General features: G+C 32.3%; 3 protein-coding genes across 4 annotated transcripts; 1 reads left to right on the top strand and 2 right to left on the bottom strand.

Moving 5' to 3' along the window:
- Nucleotides 1-5,226: 5,226 nt before the first annotated feature.
- On the top strand, nt 5,227-10,261 carry LOC130818083 (cysteine synthase 2). Of its 2 annotated transcripts, XM_057684118.1 has the most exons (7): nt 5,227-5,408; nt 5,522-5,609; nt 6,388-6,462; nt 7,714-7,857; nt 7,969-8,367; nt 8,444-8,679; nt 9,509-10,261. In XM_057684118.1, exons 1-7 carry the CDS (start codon nt 5,392-5,394, stop codon nt 9,741-9,743), a joined length of 1,194 nt encoding a protein of 397 aa, XP_057540101.1. In that variant the 5' UTR covers nt 5,227-5,391; the 3' UTR covers nt 9,744-10,261. The 2 variants fall into 2 exon arrangements, with proteins under 2 accessions (XP_057540101.1, XP_057540100.1); XM_057684117.1 differs by having other exon boundaries at nt 5,227-5,609; nt 9,509-10,257.
- A 7,918-nt stretch (nt 10,262-18,179) lies between these two features.
- On the bottom strand, nt 18,180-19,942 carry LOC130817647 (uncharacterized). The gene is made up of 2 exons (XM_057683479.1): nt 19,675-19,942; nt 18,180-18,437 (listed from the first exon to the last, which is right to left on the bottom strand). Exons 1-2 carry the CDS (start codon nt 19,771-19,773, stop codon nt 18,240-18,242), a joined length of 297 nt encoding a protein of 98 aa, XP_057539462.1. The 5' UTR covers nt 19,774-19,942; the 3' UTR covers nt 18,180-18,239.
- A 138-nt stretch (nt 19,943-20,080) lies between these two features.
- Nucleotides 20,081-20,762, bottom strand: LOC130817646 (uncharacterized). Its single transcript, XM_057683478.1, has one exon. The coding sequence runs from the start codon at nt 20,592-20,594 to the stop codon at nt 20,298-20,300; it is 297 nt and encodes a 98-aa protein (XP_057539461.1). The 5' UTR covers nt 20,595-20,762; the 3' UTR covers nt 20,081-20,297.
- Between the last annotated feature and the right edge of the window lie 48 nt (nt 20,763-20,810).

Below are 20,810 nucleotides of genomic sequence, written 5' to 3'. Positions count from 1 at the left end.
TTCGCAGAATCAAAGTCAGAACACCACTCAATCCAGAAGAAGTAGATCACAGAGAAGGAGATCTGCTGGAACTGATAATGTTGTACAAAGAATAGTTGATCAAAGGCGGTCTCTGAGACAGTCACAACGCTCTCAAAGAGAGCAACCAATTGTGTCAACCTCCCAGACACTTGATAAAACACCGGTAACACAGCAAGTTGGGGTAGTACAACCTCAATTCACTTTAACTTGAGTTGCATTAGTTCAACTGGCAACTGTGTTGGCTAATGCTATTAAGACGAGACGGAGGAAGCTAAACCATCTCAGGGACAACAGATTTCCATAGAGAAAAAACCAGAAGAGGAGGATGAGTCATACGTCCCTCTTTTCAAAGACAGAAAGCAAGAGAGTCAGTCCAACTGGGCTCTCAGAGAAACAAATGTGTTCGTATTGAGGATGATATTGAGTCAAATCCAGGGAAGAAATATGCATGGTACAGGACTCCATCAAATCCTGGAACTTCGTCCCAACAAAGGACTCACATACAGAAAGTTTGGACTGAAAATCGTCTATCCACAAACTGATTTCCAGGCAACAACAAGGGAATCAGGAAAGGCAGAAAAGTCAAAAAGAATTTCTTTGTTTAAATTTGAACTTTGTTCACATAGTCAAGAAATGTGATCCCTTCTTTGATAAGCCCTAATTTTTGGCTTTGTCTCGATTAGATGTCATAGCATTATCAAAGTTACACTTGACTATCAATACTTTATACAAGCCACTTGTCAATCACACTAGATTGTTATGTGCACAACTTTGGCTTTAAACATCACAAAGATGAGTATTTTTAAACTATACCGTTTATATATTTGTCTAAATCATGACAAATAACATTAATATCATAGTGGAATAAGTTAAAACTTTGTTTGTTCTTGGGTGATTAAAACTTGGTATACCTCCCCCACAAACACATATATATTTTGATCAACATAGAGTATAGTCAATTCACTAAAGATCAAACTCATTCTTGCATACCTCTTCAAATTTGAAGAACTTCCACTATAAGATTAACTGAATCTATGGTACAACATAAGCATTTTGGAATATTCAAGTAATTTCCCTATAAAGGAACTTTAAGTTGTAAGTAAAACTTTACTTGACAACTATAAAACAATTTGAATATTGTATAAGTCAAGATTACATCCAATTTATATAATCATTTCAAATGTTTAGGAAATAGTTTCAACTGGAAGACATGAGGGTAAATTTTGGACGTTACCTTAAGTATATATAAAATACTTATCTCTTAGTCCTTAAACTTTTATGTTAAAATTCATTTAGCATTTACCTCCCCCCATTCACTTCATAGAAGGAATATGACAAAATACTTTGTCAACTTTACTTATACAATTCCAAAATAAACATATCATAATTTACAAAAATATATGATACAACATACCATATAAAAATACAAACAATTATTTAATCATTGTATTTTCTATAAACTTATTGAAATAAATTCAATAATCAATTATCATATTAAGTATAATATCACTTAATATATCTTGAACCTTATTACATGTTTATCAATCTTCATATATAATATGAAAATCTATAAATAACATATTGTTATACTTATTTGGAGATCAAGTTACTAAAATTCAAACATTATTCCCTTGATGAACACATCAATACTTACTTTTTTTTAGAAAGCTTAAACTTATATGATACTAAGTATCAAAATAAATAATCATGGGTAAACCTTCATATTAGTAATATGAATACAATATTAAGAACTTTTACTTAGAAACCTTTAACAAATACAAACTTCGTTAAAAACTTTTTCCTTAGTAAAATAAACTTATATTTTTCTATTTTAGAAATACAAGCTTTAGCAAAAAAATTAGCAAATCAATCTAAAAAAGATCAAAATATCATAACCATTTGTACAAACTTGTAGGTATTTAAACCTATCTATCATTGAAAATAAATTTTCAAATAAAAATTGCATCACTTAGTATTATAATCAAATATCATTGATATATAATATCCCTTGTTCTAATAAATAGAACTCATAGTAGATGTTATAAATAACATAATCTATATAGATGCATCCTTATTTTGCACCTTGAGATAATTCAAAACAAATTTTCTTTGTACCAAAATAATTAGGACTTTTCTACAAAAACAAATACTTTAAACCAAGGAAAACATTTAATATCAGCTTTAACTTGAATAGTTAAATTCTTTCTTATTGTCATTGTCACACCAAATTTATTTGGCGTTTATCCGACAATATAAAATACCTTAACCTATCCATTAATCGGAATAAAACTTATTTAGTACTTTCCTCCAAAATAAATTTTAGTATAAAACTTTATATATACTCATCATGCAAATAATGCATATCTTGAAAATCAAAATAATAACATATTATGAAATTTTAATTACCATAATAAAATTATAAAGTGATGACTTATACTCTAGACCAAGAGTAACATATGAATTTTAATTAATACATTAATCAATGTAGTAATAAATGAATTTATATCTTGCTTTACTTAGCAAATCAACATTTATACCATATATATAAGATTACACCATCATATATATCAAAATAAAACTTGACAAATCAACATTGAAATTGGTCAAAAGATAACCAATCATAAGTAACACATAATGCGTAACTTGCATAACAAACTTATCTTGTCATACCAAACATGCAAAGACCCAAAATATTTAACATATTACCATTAATGAACTATTAATGCAATTATAATGAACTTGATAATAAAACTTATTATCTTTCTATAATAAAACAAAACATGATACAAAATAATACTACATGATAAACATGTTAAAACAACAATGAACTTTTATCATCGTATCATGCATTAAATAATACTTGTTAAAACAACATAAAGCATAATCTATCCATCTTTGATAATAAAATTAATTATCATAAAATCATAGTAAGTTACTTATACTTCCAACCATCAAAATTCTTTGATAAATAAAATTTAGTATCATCATTTACACAAAATGATAAGCATGACCAAATAGCCATGATCACTTACTTTATCAATTTTCATGGATATAAAAACTTACTTAAACATGTAACATACTATACTTCTATCATAAGATTAATAAACATATGAAATTAACATAGAGAACTTAATAAATTTTACTTAATGTAAATAGTAGTAAAGATCTTACTTGACTTGTAGATTTTATTAATACTTACATAAATGAGAAATATCATCTCTACCATGTAATTTTGTCCATCTTTCTTACATAACTTGATCAAAACAAGAAACAACGCAACCCTCCATGAACCAACACATCTTTTCATAAACTAACGTGTCCTTTTATCGAACCAACGCATTCTTTTATCGAAGCAATGCACCCTTTCAAAATTCTCTACGATTATCTCATCACCCAATCATGGTGTAATTTTCATATAAGCAAACTTTTGAAACTTTCCCAACAAAATTGTCGATTTTGACAAAATTTGTGGTTAAAACTTTAAGACTTGCCATACTTATTTTATAAATATGATGTTTTAGATTGTTGTAAATGTGACATTAATTTTATTAATCAAACATATAAAATAAAGTTACATAAACTTAGTAGGTTATAAAACATATGGCAAGTTCAAACCTTTGCTTTACATACACCAAATGTGAACTTCATCATCGGGAACACCATATATCGAACATAGTAACAAGAAGATTTTGTATGTAAACTTGATATTAATTCTAGGCGAGATGCTCTTTCCTAAAACATCATTTTCTCCCTACTACGGTGCTTGAGAATATAAACCGGAAATATGTTATGAGATACAAATAATTACACTAAATTCCTAGCACAAGGAACTTAGAACGACATGAGATAACTTAAGTGGAAGAAGAAACGAAAATTTACAATCGAGGATTGCAAGTTCTCTATGTAAAGTACTAGAGAAAAAAAGAAAAATCAGAAATTACATGTATATTCCATGTACATCTCATATAAGAAATAACTTACACATGCCTTCTATATTTATAGAAAAGCATACAATTATACATAAAGTAATATGTCACTTCATGAACCGCAACATCGATTCACGAGTCAATGTCGATATTAAATCAATTCATCCCAATAATTCAGTTAATATAAGTATATAACCATATTAATCGTAGGTAGTTATTGCATAACTAACAAAACCGAATAAAATGAACATTACAAAAAACCAGCGCGAAAGTCGCAGGCCGCGACAAAAGTCACGAGTCGCGACCAGGCCAATTCGCGAGTAGCGAGTAAAGTCGCGAGCTGCGACCTGTGCTTATACCAAAACATATATTTTTTGTAATCTTAGGATATTTTCAATTAATATCAATTTAATTAATTTATTTGATTTAATTAATTATAATTTTCGATGACCATTATATGCTCTAAATGACTACAATTATTCATTCAAAAAGTCTCATTTTTATATTTGGTTTAGGAATATTTTTTGTATTGATGCCCTTTTAACATTCAACTATTTATATAACTTTTTTCGTTACTTTTTCATTTACTTAAATCCCATGGCGGTTGTGACTCCCTTTTTATTTTTCTTAAAAGTTATTGTCAAATCAAATAAAATATTTAATTGAAATAAGAGTGAATATGTTTGAAATACCATACGACCTCAACTTTTTTTCTTATTTAACGTTGTACTATAAGTAGAAGTACCCATGAGATAACTTGGCTTGTTAGATGAAGAAAGCCCATTTACAATATAGTAGTAGTTTATTAAGAATAATATCCCTGATCCGCAAGTTCCAGAACACAGGAAAAAGTTCCAATAATTTGATTCAATTAACTATTTTTTTTGAAGTTAGTGAAAATAAAGTTATTTTTAAATTATATGGTTAAAATTTAAAAGAGTAGAAGGTGTAATAACGGAGTATTTAGAAGCTAATGTTTGATTGTTTGGTGGAACCTATTATATAACTTATCATAAAGCATCTCGTTTTATCTGAACGTTAATTAGTACATGTGAATGTCTAATAAAATATAAATTTAAATAGCGTTAAATGATACACGTCGTTATTTTTAAAAATCATAATATTAAAAATTATAGCATTTTAAAATCAAAAGTAATAATTTATAATTTTTTTCATTTATTCTTAATAAATTATATTTCAAGAATTACCATAAAATCAACCTATAATGAATTTGTCTTTTGCTTTAAGTCACCTCATCGTCTCATGCAAGATGGACTAATTTTTACATGGCCTAAACCCAAATTTTGGATGTCTAGTTAGCGGCGTAACATTTTTAGGCGGTCTAAACTCTAAAGTCTAAACAAGGCGTGCAATGAAAAATGGTCAGTGATTGTAGAGGAAGTTCAACCCACCAAGCCATCCATGGCGCCTATGAACTGCAACAATGGAGCCACCGCTACGGTGGGTTGTGTAACCGTTCTTTCTATCTCTTTTGCTGCTCTTTCTTACTTTCTTTTCAATCAACAACGAACTTCCGAACGCCGCAAATCTAAAAAAAATAAACCCATTTGCAGTCAAAGACATGGAAATGGAGTTGTTGCTGCCATTGGAAATACACCTTTAATTAGAATTAATAGCCTGTCTGAAGCCACTGGTTGTGAGGTACTCTCTGTTTATAATTCCTTTGACCTAATTTTGTTTATTAGGGTCTTCTAATGATTGATGTTTTATCCTGGTTTGATTTCAATTAGTGAACTTTATTAATCCTATGTAAAGCTGATTTTTTTAGAACTTTAGAAGTTATTAGGAGTAAGTAAAATTGTTTTAGGTTACCCATGAAAATAAAAGAACGAATATTTATTGGGCTTTTGAATTTATGCAGTATGTTTCTGGGGAAATTCAGTTTTAATTCAGATGTCTAATGTGACAATTCTGAATTTCATACTTATATCGGCTCATTTGTTATCGTTTTATATAGTGTGAATGATGATAGCTATATATGTAATTTTGGGAGGAATATATCTTGACAAGTTTAGTGATCATGTTTGTTCTTCCTCAATTATATCATTTTCTTTACAAAATTCATTCCAACACTACCAAATGGAGAGGTGATACCAGGAGTGATAGAAATTTGAGAAAAAAAAAAAAACATTTTTACGATCTCAAAGTTTAATTACCATGACATTGACATGGTACACATGAAAATTTAAACTACTAATGATTCTCATTACCACTATTTAATACCAATAAGTCAATAACCAAATGAGTAATTAGTGCAATGAATGGAAATCCCCTTCTGTTGAAAGTGAGTTTTTGCAATTTGTTTCATCAGGAAAATAGTTTTTTTTTTCCTTCATTGATCCTTTTTATTATGAATATTTCATCGTAATATTACATGGAGTAGCAATGGATCACCCTCATCTCAATTTTGTTCGGGCAGATTCTAGGTAAAGCCGAGTTTTTGAATCCAGGAGGAAGTGTAAAGGATAGGATTGCTGTCAAAATCATACAAGAGGTACTCAGACCTAAAATTTTATATTGTTTTTCTTATTGAATACTTGTAGGTGATTTATACTGTTTGAACTGTGCATTATAGTGTTATTTGTAATTTTTAGAATTTGGTTCCATTTCTCCGTAATTTGTAGTTTCAGATCATTGCTTATGCATCATTTTATAGAGGTATAAACACGTAAGTAAAATTATAAATAATGGTGCACCATCTATGCTTTAGTTTTCATTGTGTGTTCTGTATGGACATATCTATTCATACTGATTTGCATTCCTAAAACATTGTTCTTATCAACCTGGAAGCTTGAATCTTGCCAAAACTGATAATTATCTCGTCAATTAAGTAGGGATTGCTTGTTTGCTTTTGATTGGATAAGGTTGTTTGTATGTGGCCTTCTTCTGCATCCTGATCCAAGCAGGAGCTTCTTTAAGCATCTTAATAATGTTTTGAGTTTAGATTCTGTTGACCTTTGAACACATACCTTTGTCTGATGTATGGGCACTAATTCTAGTAATGTTGGGTGTTTACAATTGTTGAACTTAACCAAACCCACCAAGTTATGGGAAATGGGAGTAGAGGCTACAACCCTGAACTAGTAAAGATGGTTGAACACAGAAATCAAATATGAATTGTATATTTAATGTATAGCAAGCTGGAGTGTGATATGTTAGATTGGGTTAGTAAGAATTAGCTCGCGAATGAGAATTTCGAAGGTGTTGTAGTTTATTTTACAATTGTAGTTTATGAAGGATGCCCTGTGTAAAATGCAATTTAACGTAGCAATCCAGGACTTGGTAACAGTAGAAAATTAGCTTCCATTGATTAACCCCTTGCACAATCTTCCCCTTTGAGCCATCTCATGTTTTCAGTTTCGTCTCGTTGCTAATGGCTTTGTTTCAAAGTTAACATTTAGGTACAAGGGTAGCTTCGCCTATCCTTGGTAAATTTCTTTCTTTTTTTAGGATTAATGTTGTAACACTTCTGAGCTATTGAAAGTACATATGTCTCACAAGAGGTATAAAATGAGTTCACTTGTATTCTACCGAGCTTTTTACTTACTATACTAATTCTTGGTATTATTTATGATTGTACTTTTATGAATTAAGCCTTTCAAAGGGTACACACAAGGCTTTTGTGTGACCTATATGTTGGTATCAGTTTCTTGATGTAGTGTTCTTTAGGAAGAAATGATTTTTCAATTGGTGCCTGCTTGATTATTCTCGCTTCTTTAGCATCTAATGCGCGGCATATTTTCAGGCGTTTTCTTCTGGGCAACTAGCTCCAGGTGGAGTTGTTACTGAAGGTAGTGCAGGAAGTACTGCTATAAGTCTTGCTACCGTTGCTCCCGCTTATGGATGCAAATGTCATGTTGTGATTCCAGATGATGTTGCTATTGAGAAGGTATGATTTGGTCTTCTCTATGTATGAGACATATTTTTAATCTCTCGAATTCCTATGCAATATACTAATTTCTCATTTACCACGTCTTATGGCAAAACCATAAACTTTCAGTCTCAGATTCTTGAAGCTCTTGGTGCTACTGTTGAGCGGGTGAGGCCAGTATCAATTACTCACAGAGACCATTTTGTTAACGTTGCTAGAAGACGAGCATCCGAAGCTAATGAACGAGCAGCAAAACTTAAAACTAATATTCAAACATGTGAAACATCTACCATACACCAACAACAATGTAATGGTGAAATATTTGGGGACCAGAAGAAAAATCACATATTTTCAAGCGACTGTACTGGAGGTTTCTTTGCAGACCAATTTGAAAATTTGGCCAACTTTCGGGCCCACTATGAAGGTACAGGACCCGAAATCTGGGAGCAAGCTGAAGGAAAGCTTCATGCTTTTGTAGCTGCTGCTGGAACAGGGGGCACAATAGCTGGTGTTACTCAGTTTCTCAAGGTGAGATCTTTATTCTAGTTGGTTAGTTTATTTTTAATTTTCTGAAGAAGCTAATTGTTTTGTTTTGACTTGATAGGAGAAAAATTCAGATATCAAGTGCTTCCTCATCGACCCTCCAGGTTCTGGCTTGTTCAATAGAGTAACGAGAGGAGTTATGTACACTAAGGAGGAGGCTGAAGGCAAGAGACTGAGAAACCCCTTTGACACTATAACTGAGGGCATTGGAATCAACAGGTTGACGCAGAATTTCATGATGGCGAAGCTGGATGGCGCTTTTCGTGGCACAGACAAGGAAGCTGTTGAGATGTCTAGGTTAGCAATGACGTCATGTTTTGAACTGTGTATATTATGGAACAATTCATCCCTCTTCATTGGTTGAGTTTTATATTTTCTGCTAGTGAAAAGTCATGTTAAGTTCCTTTTCAGTGTTTCTGTCCATAACTCTAAGAAAGTAAGGCGACACATCACTTTTGGATTACCTACAGCCTACCTTTAGGGGTTGTTTCGCAAATGGGAATGAGAAATGTGAGACTTTCAATAGGGACTTGACATGAGACAATGGGGCTAAAAAAAGTCAGATCCCTTGTTTGTTAATTAGATTTTTGTTGAAACTTCGAGGTTTAAATCTGTCCTAAACATTTATCTTGAGCACTTAGATCAGATTTAATTAAGTCCCTGATTCTCCTACCTTCAAATCCCTATTTGGGCATGAGAAGGAGGATGGGTGGGGCTGCGGGGGTGGTGGTGGTTAAGGGAAGTGGTGGAGGAATTGTACCCTTCCATGGAGGGTTATGGCCCCCCCGGTTCATTTACATCTATGTTTTTGAGATGAAGATTCCCATCTCGCTTTTAACTGGTTGCCCAAAATGAAGGCAATGATTCCACGCATGGCCAAATCCACATCCACTTCAACCGCTACCATTGTACCATCTTTCTGTCTCATAGCTTCCGGAGCAAAGCAACATTTTTGTTGCTGTTTTCCTGAAGTGTTGTAACGTGTATTTGATGACGTGCTTTATTTCTGAGTTCTGTTCATTCACATTTAGCCGTTTTGTAACTTTTTTAGGTGGTCTTCTGTTGATTCTTTCCCCTTTCCTTTTCCATTAATGTAGCATATCTTTAAACATTTCAACTCTTGCAGGTACCTTTTGAAAAACGATGGCCTTTTCTTAGGTAGCTCTTCAGCCATGAACTGTGTTGGAGCTGTTAAGGCAGCACAGGCCCTGGGTCCTGGCCATACCATTGTTACAATTCTATGTGACAGCGGGATGAGGCATCTGAGTCGGTTTTACAAGACTGAGTACCTCTCTGAGCTGGGTTTGACTCCGTCTGCTACTGGTTTAGAATTTCTCGGCCTTCCGTTGGAGGAGAGATAGTCATCATTTATCAACCACTTCCACCGGAGGAACCGAGGAAGTATTGAAGTAACATAATTTTAGGCCCCAAAGGCCTTGATTTTTTTGTACTCGTAGGGGAAGACAAGATTGAACAAACTTTCTATGTTGTTGATTACGAATGTTGATTCATGAAAGCCAACTTGTGTTTCATTTGCAAAATTTAGCCAATTTTTCCGAGTGTATTATCTACTAATTGATATCTATTTTCTACCCATGATAATCAAGATGTACATTTTAATCGTGCTGGAATTACTAAAATTACGCAGGGAACTCATATGTTATAATTTGTATTAGTTAGACAATTATACTTATACATAGTGCGGTTTTACGATAAGACCGTCTCATATAAACTCTGGAACTGAGTAACTGAGGTTTGATTGGGTCGGCTAAGGACCGAACCATTTGATTATTAGGCGGACATGAATATATAGATTAACACAAAAACTTGTATGCAACCGCCTCACGCGTGCACCAAATTTTTTTTATATTTGTCGAATTCAAGCCTTAAAATACCCATTTTAAGACTTAAAAAGTCAAATTTAACACTTAAAACCCCTACTTTAAGCCTCAATCTTCCTTTTCTAGAGGCTTAATTTAAGTTTTTAGTTATCGACTTCAACCCTTAAAATACCCATTACACCACTTAAAAGCCAATTCTAACTCTTGAAACCTCTATTCTAACCCTTAATTTTAATATTTTACTTACGTACTCCAATTGTAAAATATACATTTCAAGACTTAGAATGTCTATTAAATGGTTTAAAGTTTGTCAAATTCAAAACTTAAAATGCCTAATTTAAGGTCTATCATCATCATCATCATCATATCCAATGTATCTTGCTCATAGAAAACTATGGTCAGGGTTTGGGGAGGGGAAAAAGACAACTCATACCCCTAGAGGAGAGTGTGGTTAAAGAGTCCCTCGACTCGAGAAAGGTCTTCAAAGAGAGAGAATGTGGCCGTATGTGGTTGGATATATAAGTTGTCGCACGTATGCGGCCGTCTCACAGGAGATTTGCTGATAGTGTTATTAAACACAAATTCTTAGTAAAAACGGTCTCTAAAAGAGACGTCCAACAATGGGCCGACTCATATTGATTTTCAAATTTAAAAAAAAAAATTAAAACAAAATCAAATTAAAACTGAATAAAAAAATAAAAGCGCGCGTTAGAACTCATACCAAAATTGCTTCTTTCAGTTTCCATGTTTTACATTCCTTGTGGCAGTTTCCATAATCTTCATTTCGAATCATCTCTTCCGCAGAACCTCCATTCATCTATTCCGAACAAATCCTCCATTAACGTGGTTCTTCGGGGGTGGCAGTGGGGGAGGGGTTTGGGATTTTTTTAAGTTTTACTCCTATTAATTAACATTTTAGTTTTTCTAATTTTAATTAAGTTTAACTTTTTTTTAATCGGTCATTATGGTATTTTCTTGGCATATAACCCTTTATGTTCAGATTATTCATAATTAATTAGTAATTAAATTATTGCTGAAAAATCGAGTAAATTTTAAATTATTCTGAATATTTTTTTCGAAGTTTTAACAATTTAAAAGATTTTTTATATTATTTCCGTATTTTTAATCGGACCCAAAGAACCCGTTTTGTAGACTTAGGAAGGTGAATAAAGAAAAACATAGGAGGGCAGAAGAGATTCACGCGTTCAGTTTACACTCCTACTGGTTTGAGCAAAGCATGCTCTTAACAATTAATCAAAGGATGTGTAAGCTGTCCATATTATTTAATTCCCATTAATCATCATCATGTACAGTTTGACTACCTTGACAATTCAAATATCTTTGTATCATGGATAATTATATGTTTTTACAGCTGGTTTTTGACAATTATTATTATTATACTATAATATATATTTTGAATTTTGATGATGGCATACGATTGCAAGTTTCCTGTGTGGTTTGCTATGAAAATTGAGTCCGTGTATGACTAATACTAATACTCCTATTAGCGAGCAATCATTTGTATTTTTATGAGCTCATCACTAATTTTAATGATACACTTTTACTTTATCCAAGCTCGTAGCATTACATTAACCTTAGCAACTACTATTACACTTTTCAAGTATCACAAAACTTTTTGTAACCGCGTTTCGTCTTTGTGTCGCTTTAAACTTTAAAGTGTTATATAGATTTGTTTTTACTTATAGTTTTGCGTAAGCAGATTCCTTTTAGAACTTAATTGGAATTTGTTGTTTGTTGATTTTCTCTAAACTCGTTGTATTTGAACTTATACAAAGCAGACGATTTTTTACATAGTGGCCCTGAATTATATTGAGAGTCTTTGATAATAGTTGGTTGGAGCTGTTAATATGCTTGACCGGTTTAGAGTATTGGGCCCTTGACTAATTTACTAGCCTATTGAAGCCAACTTTTATAAATATGTTTGCTAAAAATTAATTGTTGACTATTTATTAGACAAAATATGAGTTAACAAACCAATATTCGACATAATATTTACTGAACGCTTTTGGCTCTTTGACCAAGGGAAAAAGATTTATTTGCCCAACACACCGTAAACGTAGCTTTCTAGAATTTATTTTCCAAAAGTCAAATCCATTTTTAATATTGAATTTTTAAAGATTATTCTTATATTAATTCTGAAGAGGAGATTCAGGAAAGACTGAACAAATCAGCATTCTAAGTCTTTATCTCTTAATTAGTACTATATTCACAAGAGTAACTAGAGGAAACCACCTAAATAGACGATCTTTCTTTAAAAACATAGCCTATCATTCGTTCTTGATTTAAATTCTTGCTAATTTGACATTCATTCCCAATCAAATTTTTATTCAACTTATATCTACTTTTCGAGCTGCTATCTTGATGGTATACTGATAGGTTATTTAACAAAGTGATTAGAGTTCTTTTAGATGCATGAAGTTAGGAATTTGTCTACTTGGTTGGTAGATTTTGTAAGAGGGTCATCGGATTACATCGTAAAGATTTTTAAAAAACGAACCCATATTTCCAACGTTGTAAATACATAAAAAAAAAAAACTGCATTTTAGGCCATGCTTTCGATTGGTATGAGGCATTACGATAAGATGGCGACCTTACGATAAGATGGCAACCCTTACGCATTGTTGCACTAAGCTATGGACCCTGGTAGAAAGGAATGGAAATTTGATCAAAGTCATATCAGTGGAGAATTTTGAGGATGTCAATACAAAATTTTATCTGGATTGTTGGGAACGAATGAAATTTAATTATGTAATGTTGGATTAGTTGAGTGATTGAGCCCTATGATTCAGATACTGGGAAAAAGATAGTTAGACCCGAAATAGGATTTGGGAAACAAGTGGGACATGAGTTGAGTTACTTAAGCTGGAGCATTTTGTAGTTGTGGATGGCTTTATTCTTTATTCTTTTGGGCATATCTTGCTTTGACCTTTTCCTAAGTTACTTCAATTGAGTGACTTTTTCGTTGCCTTAGCTTTTGTATGTTATTATACCTTAGTAGGTGTGGAAACTTGAAACTTACTGATTTTTGGCAGATATGACAAGATATTCAATTACAAAAATAGGAAAATATGTGTCTATAAGTAACTAAGTGTTCTGTATTTCTCAAAAAAAATATTTCTACAAGGAAAATGCTTACTTATCTACAAGGAATGCGTCATTGAGCTGATGTCCGGAAAAAAAGGTGAATGAGAAATGAACTAAAAACATCTATTATCTATATGCCTTTGTTATATGGAAAAAAGAAAGAAAATGGGATTGTGTTATCAATAGCCTTTATCCCTCTCTTGGGTTTCAAACCACTATCATTTGCTGCTGAGCTTCAATTCTGAGCTCTTCTTTCATCTTTCTTATGAAATCATCAAATTTTCTGTTTAATTCTTCTGTACTCATCTTAGAAATTGCTTCTTCTTCCTCTTGTTCCTCCTCCTCGTCTTCTCTTTCGTCCTCATGAAACCAATTGTCTGATTTTTTCTCAATGTACTCAGCATCTTCATCATTGTTAATCACATCTTCTTCCTTTACTACTCCATTTGTGATCTGATACACAACATACTTCTCTTCTATTGTATCCTCTGCTATGACCGCATTTGCTTGTACTCTGTTTTCATACTTATTCTTGGTGGCTACCTCGTCCGCCACAACAGTCTTCTCTGTCGATGATTGCATACTTTTCTGATATGCTTTGATGCTTAAGTCATCATCAGGACTAGTCTCTGGTAGAAGTGGTAGACGAGTATCAATCGTGTGGCTTGAGTACTTTGCGATTAAAACTAGAATCCCATTGCATAGCAAAAATATGTAGTTTTTGTCAGTTGCAAGTGAGATAAGTTGGGATGAAAATGTAGAGAAGTAGGAGATGGAAGTGTGGAAGAGATGAAGCCAAGATGGGTGCAAAAATAAGAAACACAACATAGAGAAAGAGATCACAAATTGGAGGAGCCTTTTAAGAAACTGGTGTAAGCGGGAAGGTTGGTGCATGTTTTTTAAGCTTTTGTTCTTGTTGATGCGTTTTTTCTGTATCTGTCTATATTTGGTGTCATTTAAGGAGGAGATTTTCAGGAGGCTTATTATGTACTTAAAACATTGGTAGTAAACCCTGGAAGTTTGGTTCTCTCTTATATAGGGGTTTAAAAAACCTGGGATATGCTTGAAATGACATGATTGCCCTTGTATATTTCATCATTTGGAGCTTCCTTTAAAACACCTTAGTACTTTAATGAATCTATGTGATGTAAGACTTGTATCATTGTATGTCATGATGTGGGGCATTTTACATGTACTATAAAATGTTATACTTTTATGTTGGTTAGACTCAAGTTATCTTAAGTGTGTGTTTGATTCTCGACACTCGGACACCTCACTCATACTTAAACTCATACTCGTATTGGACATGAATTCTAGAAACACAGATGCATAGTTGTCATTAGGCTTGTGGTAAACAGCTACCTTCATGCTTACTACCCTTAAGGTGGAGTTGCTTTCAGGGTACAGGATTGAAGTTGGACATTTATTTTGGACCAAGATTTATGACAGAGAGATCCTGTGAGGAGAAATTCATGCCCTTCTTTTGGGCCTTTTTGATATTAAGTTATTTTGATTTATGATCTTTCTCTCTCTCTCTCTCTCTCTAATTATACCCTCTCTTCATGTCAACTTACTAGGCTTTGCCAACATCTAAAAGACAAGGGATATTTAGCTGCCTTTCAGGAAAAGATACGCGTAGATGCTATTCTTTGATGAATTAATTTCCCTTTTTTAAATTTCACTTAGAAATTAGGAGCTAATTTCCAAGTAATACTTTTAACGTATTTTTTATATTTTTGCATAGTTAATATTGTAGTGCAAAAATAAGGCTGCATTATATTACATCGATCGGTTTTTCATATTTACTATATTGATATAAACCGCATCGTAATTAAAGATGTAAAAAAAATCATGTCAGTTACTGTTACTGTAACCATGTCCTTTCGACATTTTTGGACTATGGTTAATACCTTATACTTATGAATTGAATTATTGAGATTTACATAAGGTTATGATAATAGATAAGAAATGAGGGAAGCGAATACATGTGGAAGATTATTGGAACGTTAAGTTGCAAATTAGTACTAGATTGAACCAAACAAAACACAATCTTTGTTACCAACAGTCTCTTATGTTGATTTGTGTTGGTTCATATAATCAATCACATATGTTGAGATTAAAATTTTAGTATTGTTAGTGTTTGACTAGATATATTAGTTGTTTTTTTTTTCTTTTTTTCTTTTTTGACATCTATAAATCATGTTTTGAGTTTGTGGCTCTTTAAACAAATATAAACTTCACCAAGCCAGTAAAAGATTTGTGGAGTTGGTAGGAAAAAGGAAGCTTCAAATTTCAATTCAGGAAGGGGAAGAATATAATGATTACCTCATATGAATGCCAGTTTGCTATAGTTGGACATAATGGATAGTTAATAGCAGTAATCCTTTATGTATTATTTGAGTAAACGTCCAAATATTTTGCCAAAATACTCGTAATTTGTAACATATTCACTTATTTCCTGGCAACTTGTTGTATTAGTTATCATGCATAAACATCTTGATGTAATGCATTTCTAAGGAATTGTTTTGCAAACATATATACTTACTAATTGTAAAACACAGCAAATTTACAACACCTAATCAATTTGTCTTCATTTGGTTACAATGTGCATATTTGTTGTAGTGTTGATTACTGGCCGTTGGGTCCACAACATATCTCAAAAAATCACTTGGCATACTTTAAAGCCGTTACGTAAAAAAGTATATATAAATATGATTTTAACATTTTAATGTTATTAAATGTCACTTATTTAAGCGTTAATGTATATAAATTTATATTCTTGAAAATGTAAAAAAATTGATTCTGAATGATTTTTATTAGCAAACACCATATACATTTGACATAAATTTGATTTCTTTAATATAGTCCATTATAATTTACTATCCAAACCTAAAAAGCTACAAGTCTTGTAAGTCTATCAAAAGCTATGGTAAATTATAATCCATGACATCAAATTTATTTGCATGAAGACTTTTTATGCTTGATGTGATCAGGTTTAGGATTTAAATTCAGTTACAATTACCCTGCAATTAGGTAAACTATTCTTGCTAAGCTTTGGTTGATCGCACCTATAATTGTGTATCCTCCCCAAATAATACCAAGTTGATTGAGATTAAGCTTTACTACATCTCCTTTTCTTATGTAATGATAATATTTTTTAAAAAAATATGAAAGTTGTCAGTGTTATAAGCTATCACTACCTTGCAAAAGTGTTATTAAAAACCATGAATGACCATTAGCAGTAGTATTCTCTACTTTTAATTATGCCGTGTAATTCTGGGGTGGAAAATTGAAATTTTAGTCTATATATTCATTGGTGCACAGTTTTAGGAAGATTTTATTTGCAATTGATTGTCTAAATAGATTTTTATTATAGAATATATCTGTGAACTCTGTAAGAAGTAAATTGGTTGGCTAACATAGATTATTAATTTATGAATACTACTCTATCATAGTGAATTTATTATATTATAATTTCATAAGATAATGATGAAGTCAACAAAATTTTACACTGAAAAGTCAACGTGATAGTATTAAAACAGATATAGAAGGATTTATTTGCTCAGCAGTCACCATGCTTCAACAAGTATATGGCACGAATCTGGATCTAGCACCAAAAAGCAGGAATAGTGGAATAACCCAAGTGCCCAATCAGTGTAAGGAACCAGTCATTTTGATTCTTTATTTACTTTTGTTGAGAATATACTGCTTTAATCTTCATTTTTTAAAGCACACCACTGTGTTATTGGGTTATTTTTGTTTTTATTTTGGGTTGAATTGAGAGGATAAGAAACTAAACAAGTGGAGCATCAAATGCTTTTAGACTTGTGGAGTTTGAAATTTGGCAGAATGTTTGAGCCCACACAAGAATTTCCCTTTTGTAGTTTTCCCTTCCTCACCATTGATCACTAAGCCTATCATTTTAACTCCATGTGATAATTTCTGCTGTCCATTCTCCGCCTACTGTAACTACCACAAAAGCACTCACATTGACTGCAAAAGTGATTTCACGACTTTTACCACAACCCTGACCATGTCCGAGATTTTGCACTATACTCCTTAATGTATTACTTTCAGTAGAATGTCCAATAACATCATCAAATTAGAAAAAACCTAAAAGGGAAACTGCTTTACTTAAAAATCCTTTAACTTCGCTTTTTGTTAGGCTATTAAACATAGTACTCACTACTGGTACAGCATTCCTTGTTCTTATTAATCACCCATGTGGAAATATTATCACAATTCACATGTGCTACTTTAATTAATAATGTTTGGGATCTTTGTTAAAATTATTAGTTTTATCATTATATTGTGATTTGGGTCTTGGGAGTATGAGTAGTCTAAAGTATTATTGAGGGGTCTTTGTATAACTTGTGGCATATATGACGCATCTTTTGGATGACTATTTGTTTAACTTTATTTGAGTTTTATAAAGATTATCCAGCATGAGGCTTGGCCATGGACTTTATAATAATTGGTTTTTTTTCATCTGCTTGTTGTGAAGAGGGGAAGGGGATGGGACGAGGTTGGGAATGTGAATATGTGATTGTTGTTTCGATCAAATAAGCAGATCCTATTGCAATTGAGTGTGCAGATAGCATATAAAGCTACTGATATTACTATTTACTATGAAGTATTTAGCACACTACAATGAAATATTTGATGTTCTATTTAATATAGGCAAAGAGAAGAGCTGGACTCAAGCCTTTTGTACTAGCTAAAACATACTGAACTCTCCCTCCTTGTTTCACCAACTTCACTTACCAAGACCAAGTGTGTGAATAAGTATTCCTTATGATAGTATTAAGGTAAAGAAAATTTGACATTCCTCAACATAAGCATCTCTTGTATTATTATAGTGCCAATGATCTACGCGATTTATGCTTATTTTATAGGCCAATTTTAATTAACTCAGAACTGGGCAGGCCACAGGAACGCACCCATAGCAAACTTCCTCTTCTCGTCAAGGCTACCCTTGACATGATGATCGAGTCCATACTGCTTCAGCAGATTATCCACTTTCCATTCCTCCATTTCCTCATAATCCGTCTTCTTGTATAGAGGGTAGTGAAGAGGCATGCGGAAGCTGTTAGAACCATTCTTTTTAGCCTGAAAATCAAGTTTCTGTGTAGTTTCAGTTTTCTGATCAGATGAGTGTACAAGTGTGAGACTGAAAGCTGAATTGAAGATCCATTTCAAGGCCATTTGAGATAAGAAAAAGGAACTTAAGGGGCAGTAGAGATAGTATTAGAAAGACTCTTTCAGAGCTTAAATCTAGTACTAGTATAGGGAATTAAGTGAAGTAATATCCCATATTTATAATGGGCTAAGGTTGATTACTTATACGCATCAATAATCAATCAATCAATGCTAATGTTGTCTTTAATATGAAAATGGGAGAAAACGGTTTCATGATTTTAATGCTTAAGTTGAGTTTTAAGAGATATAATAAATAGAATGTGTATTAATTAAAATTTAAAGGGTGCCAGGAAGATAGATGATTGCATTATTAGGAACTGCTTCTTGGGGTTATTATTGACAATTATGAATTATAATTGTTGTTTGATTGAATTAAGTTCAGAGCAGCGAAAATCATTTGAGTTTTCAAGTTCCCCTAAATATATTTTAGTGTGGCCTTTGATATTGATGTTGGATGTATACCATTGTTAGCTATAGTCATACATTGTTAATAAAATTCTTAATTTGACACCATTTCAGTAGTACTATATAGCTTATAGGTGTTTTTGCCATTAATTAATTCTTATATATGTACCCGCTATAAGAAATTTACTCGTAATAAACAAAAAAAAATTGCAAATTGGTAGTGCTATTGTTGAGTGGATTCTTTAATTAGGGTGGAATTGTACCAGAAATTAAAGTTGAACACATTGCTAATTCGCACTGTCAAATTGCAATTTATGGGTGTAGTGTTAGGTTGCGTATATTTGATAATCATATCTTGGCCCTATATATATATTTGGTACTTGCTAAATGGAGCATGCTTGTAAGTTGCATGGTTATGATATTCTTTATAAACAAACTACGCAAATGTGCCATTATTCATTGATGTTATGTGCAATCAAGGGCATTGTTATTGTTACTATTTTGTCTAATGCTTTTGATATGAACCAATCATTTGCTAATTGCTTGTATCAAAGATATTCATGGTTTTGTGTAGATATTATGCCACTATCATCAAAATACACGACTTTGAAGTATAACTAACTACCTCTGTGCGTGATTCTGAGTATTTATAAGTTTTCTAACTATATAAAATTTCTAAATTAATAATAAACATTATGTTCTCTAATGGAAGGTCCAGGAAATTTAACATGGGCACCATTACCATATTCAATAGGATGAAAATTGAAACATCAAACCCCTGTTTTGTCAACCAAAAATGAGCTTCCATACTTGTATTCTGATTAGGAACACACCATTGCATACCTCTAACTTCATTTTCTTTCCTTTTTCCTGTAAAAGATTCATCTGGGAATGATAAAAATTCAAGTTCACAATCAAAGGGGAATAATAATTACTAATTACTAATTACTAATTACATTGAAAGACATTACTAAATAAAAAAATTAAACACCTAAGCACTAATATTGGGTTTGGGTACAAAAAGGGGAGTCTGGAAATGGTTTCAGATAGTGCCTGCTTGCTACTCTCCAACAAATCTCACATCAGTTTTTCCCTCGTAAATTCACAAGAACCAAATACAAGTAATCTTTTTAACAAAAATATATAGATTATTTACCAAATGTCTAATTGATTTATCCTTAATTTAACTATAATAAGATACAAAGTACAACTACGTACTAAATTACAACTTAAGAACATACGGAATCTAAATTATGTTCATCTAAATACATTTTTAATTTATTTATTGCTTATAAAATGATCAAACAAAATTTAGATGTACCAACTCGAATACAAGCAATAATTTGCACAATCAAAAAATAAAAATTAAAGTTGATCGGGCCACAAAAAGGCTCCCATAGCATACTTCCGTTTCTCATCGAGACTACCCTTGACATGAACATCAAGCCCATATTGCCTTAGTAAGTTATCCAACATCCATTCCTCCATCTGGGCATAATCTTCCTTCCTATACCTGGGATAATGCAAAGGCACACGAAAATCTTCCATTCTCTTATCATTCTCAACTTTAGGCTTTTGGGTATTAAGATGGTTTGCGTTATGTGTTATGAGGTGAGGCAAAGCAATATGAATATTGGTAAACCAAGTCTTTGCTATTGCCATTTTTTCCGAGGTAACAAGTTACAACACTAGGAGACTTTTTAAGGTATGTTTTAAACCAAGTAAAGGCAATAGGAGATCCTATTATTTATAAATACAAATAAGTCGGTTTACTACAATTATTGTATGAATTTTTATCAAGCACACATTTTTTTTGATGAAAATAAATATAATAAAATAATAGTTGCTTGACTCTAAAGAAAATTTATGAAGGAGAAA

This window comes from Amaranthus tricolor, chromosome 7 (genome assembly GCF_026212465.1).
Source record: "Amaranthus tricolor cultivar Red isolate AtriRed21 chromosome 7, ASM2621246v1, whole genome shotgun sequence".
In the NCBI taxonomy this organism is placed as follows: Eukaryota; Viridiplantae; Streptophyta; class Magnoliopsida; order Caryophyllales; family Amaranthaceae; genus Amaranthus; species Amaranthus tricolor.
The sequence above is the reverse complement of the archived record's forward strand: the minus strand, read 5'-3'. Positions and strand labels throughout refer to the sequence as shown.

Coding starts and splice junctions, on each gene's coding strand:
- LOC130818083 (XM_057684117.1), top strand. CDS start 5,370: ATGGCGCCTATGAACTGCAACAATGGAGCCACCGCTACGGTGGGTTGT. Junction 5,610..6,387: donor CTGAAGCCACTGGTTGTGAG/GTACTCTCTGTT, acceptor TTGTTCGGGCAG/ATTCTAGGTAAAGCCGAGTT. Junction 6,463..7,713: donor CTGTCAAAATCATACAAGAG/GTACTCAGACCT, acceptor GCATATTTTCAG/GCGTTTTCTTCTGGGCAACT.
- LOC130817647 (XM_057683479.1), bottom strand. CDS start 19,773: ATGCAATGGTGTGTTCCTAATCAGAATACAAGTATGGAAGCTCATTTT. Junction 18,438..19,674: donor TTTTCATCCTATTGAATATG/GTAATGGTGCCC, acceptor CTTGATTTTCAG/GCTAAAAAGAATGGTTCTAA.
- LOC130817646 (XM_057683478.1), bottom strand. CDS start 20,594: ATGGCAATAGCAAAGACTTGGTTTACCAATATTCATATTGCTTTGCCT.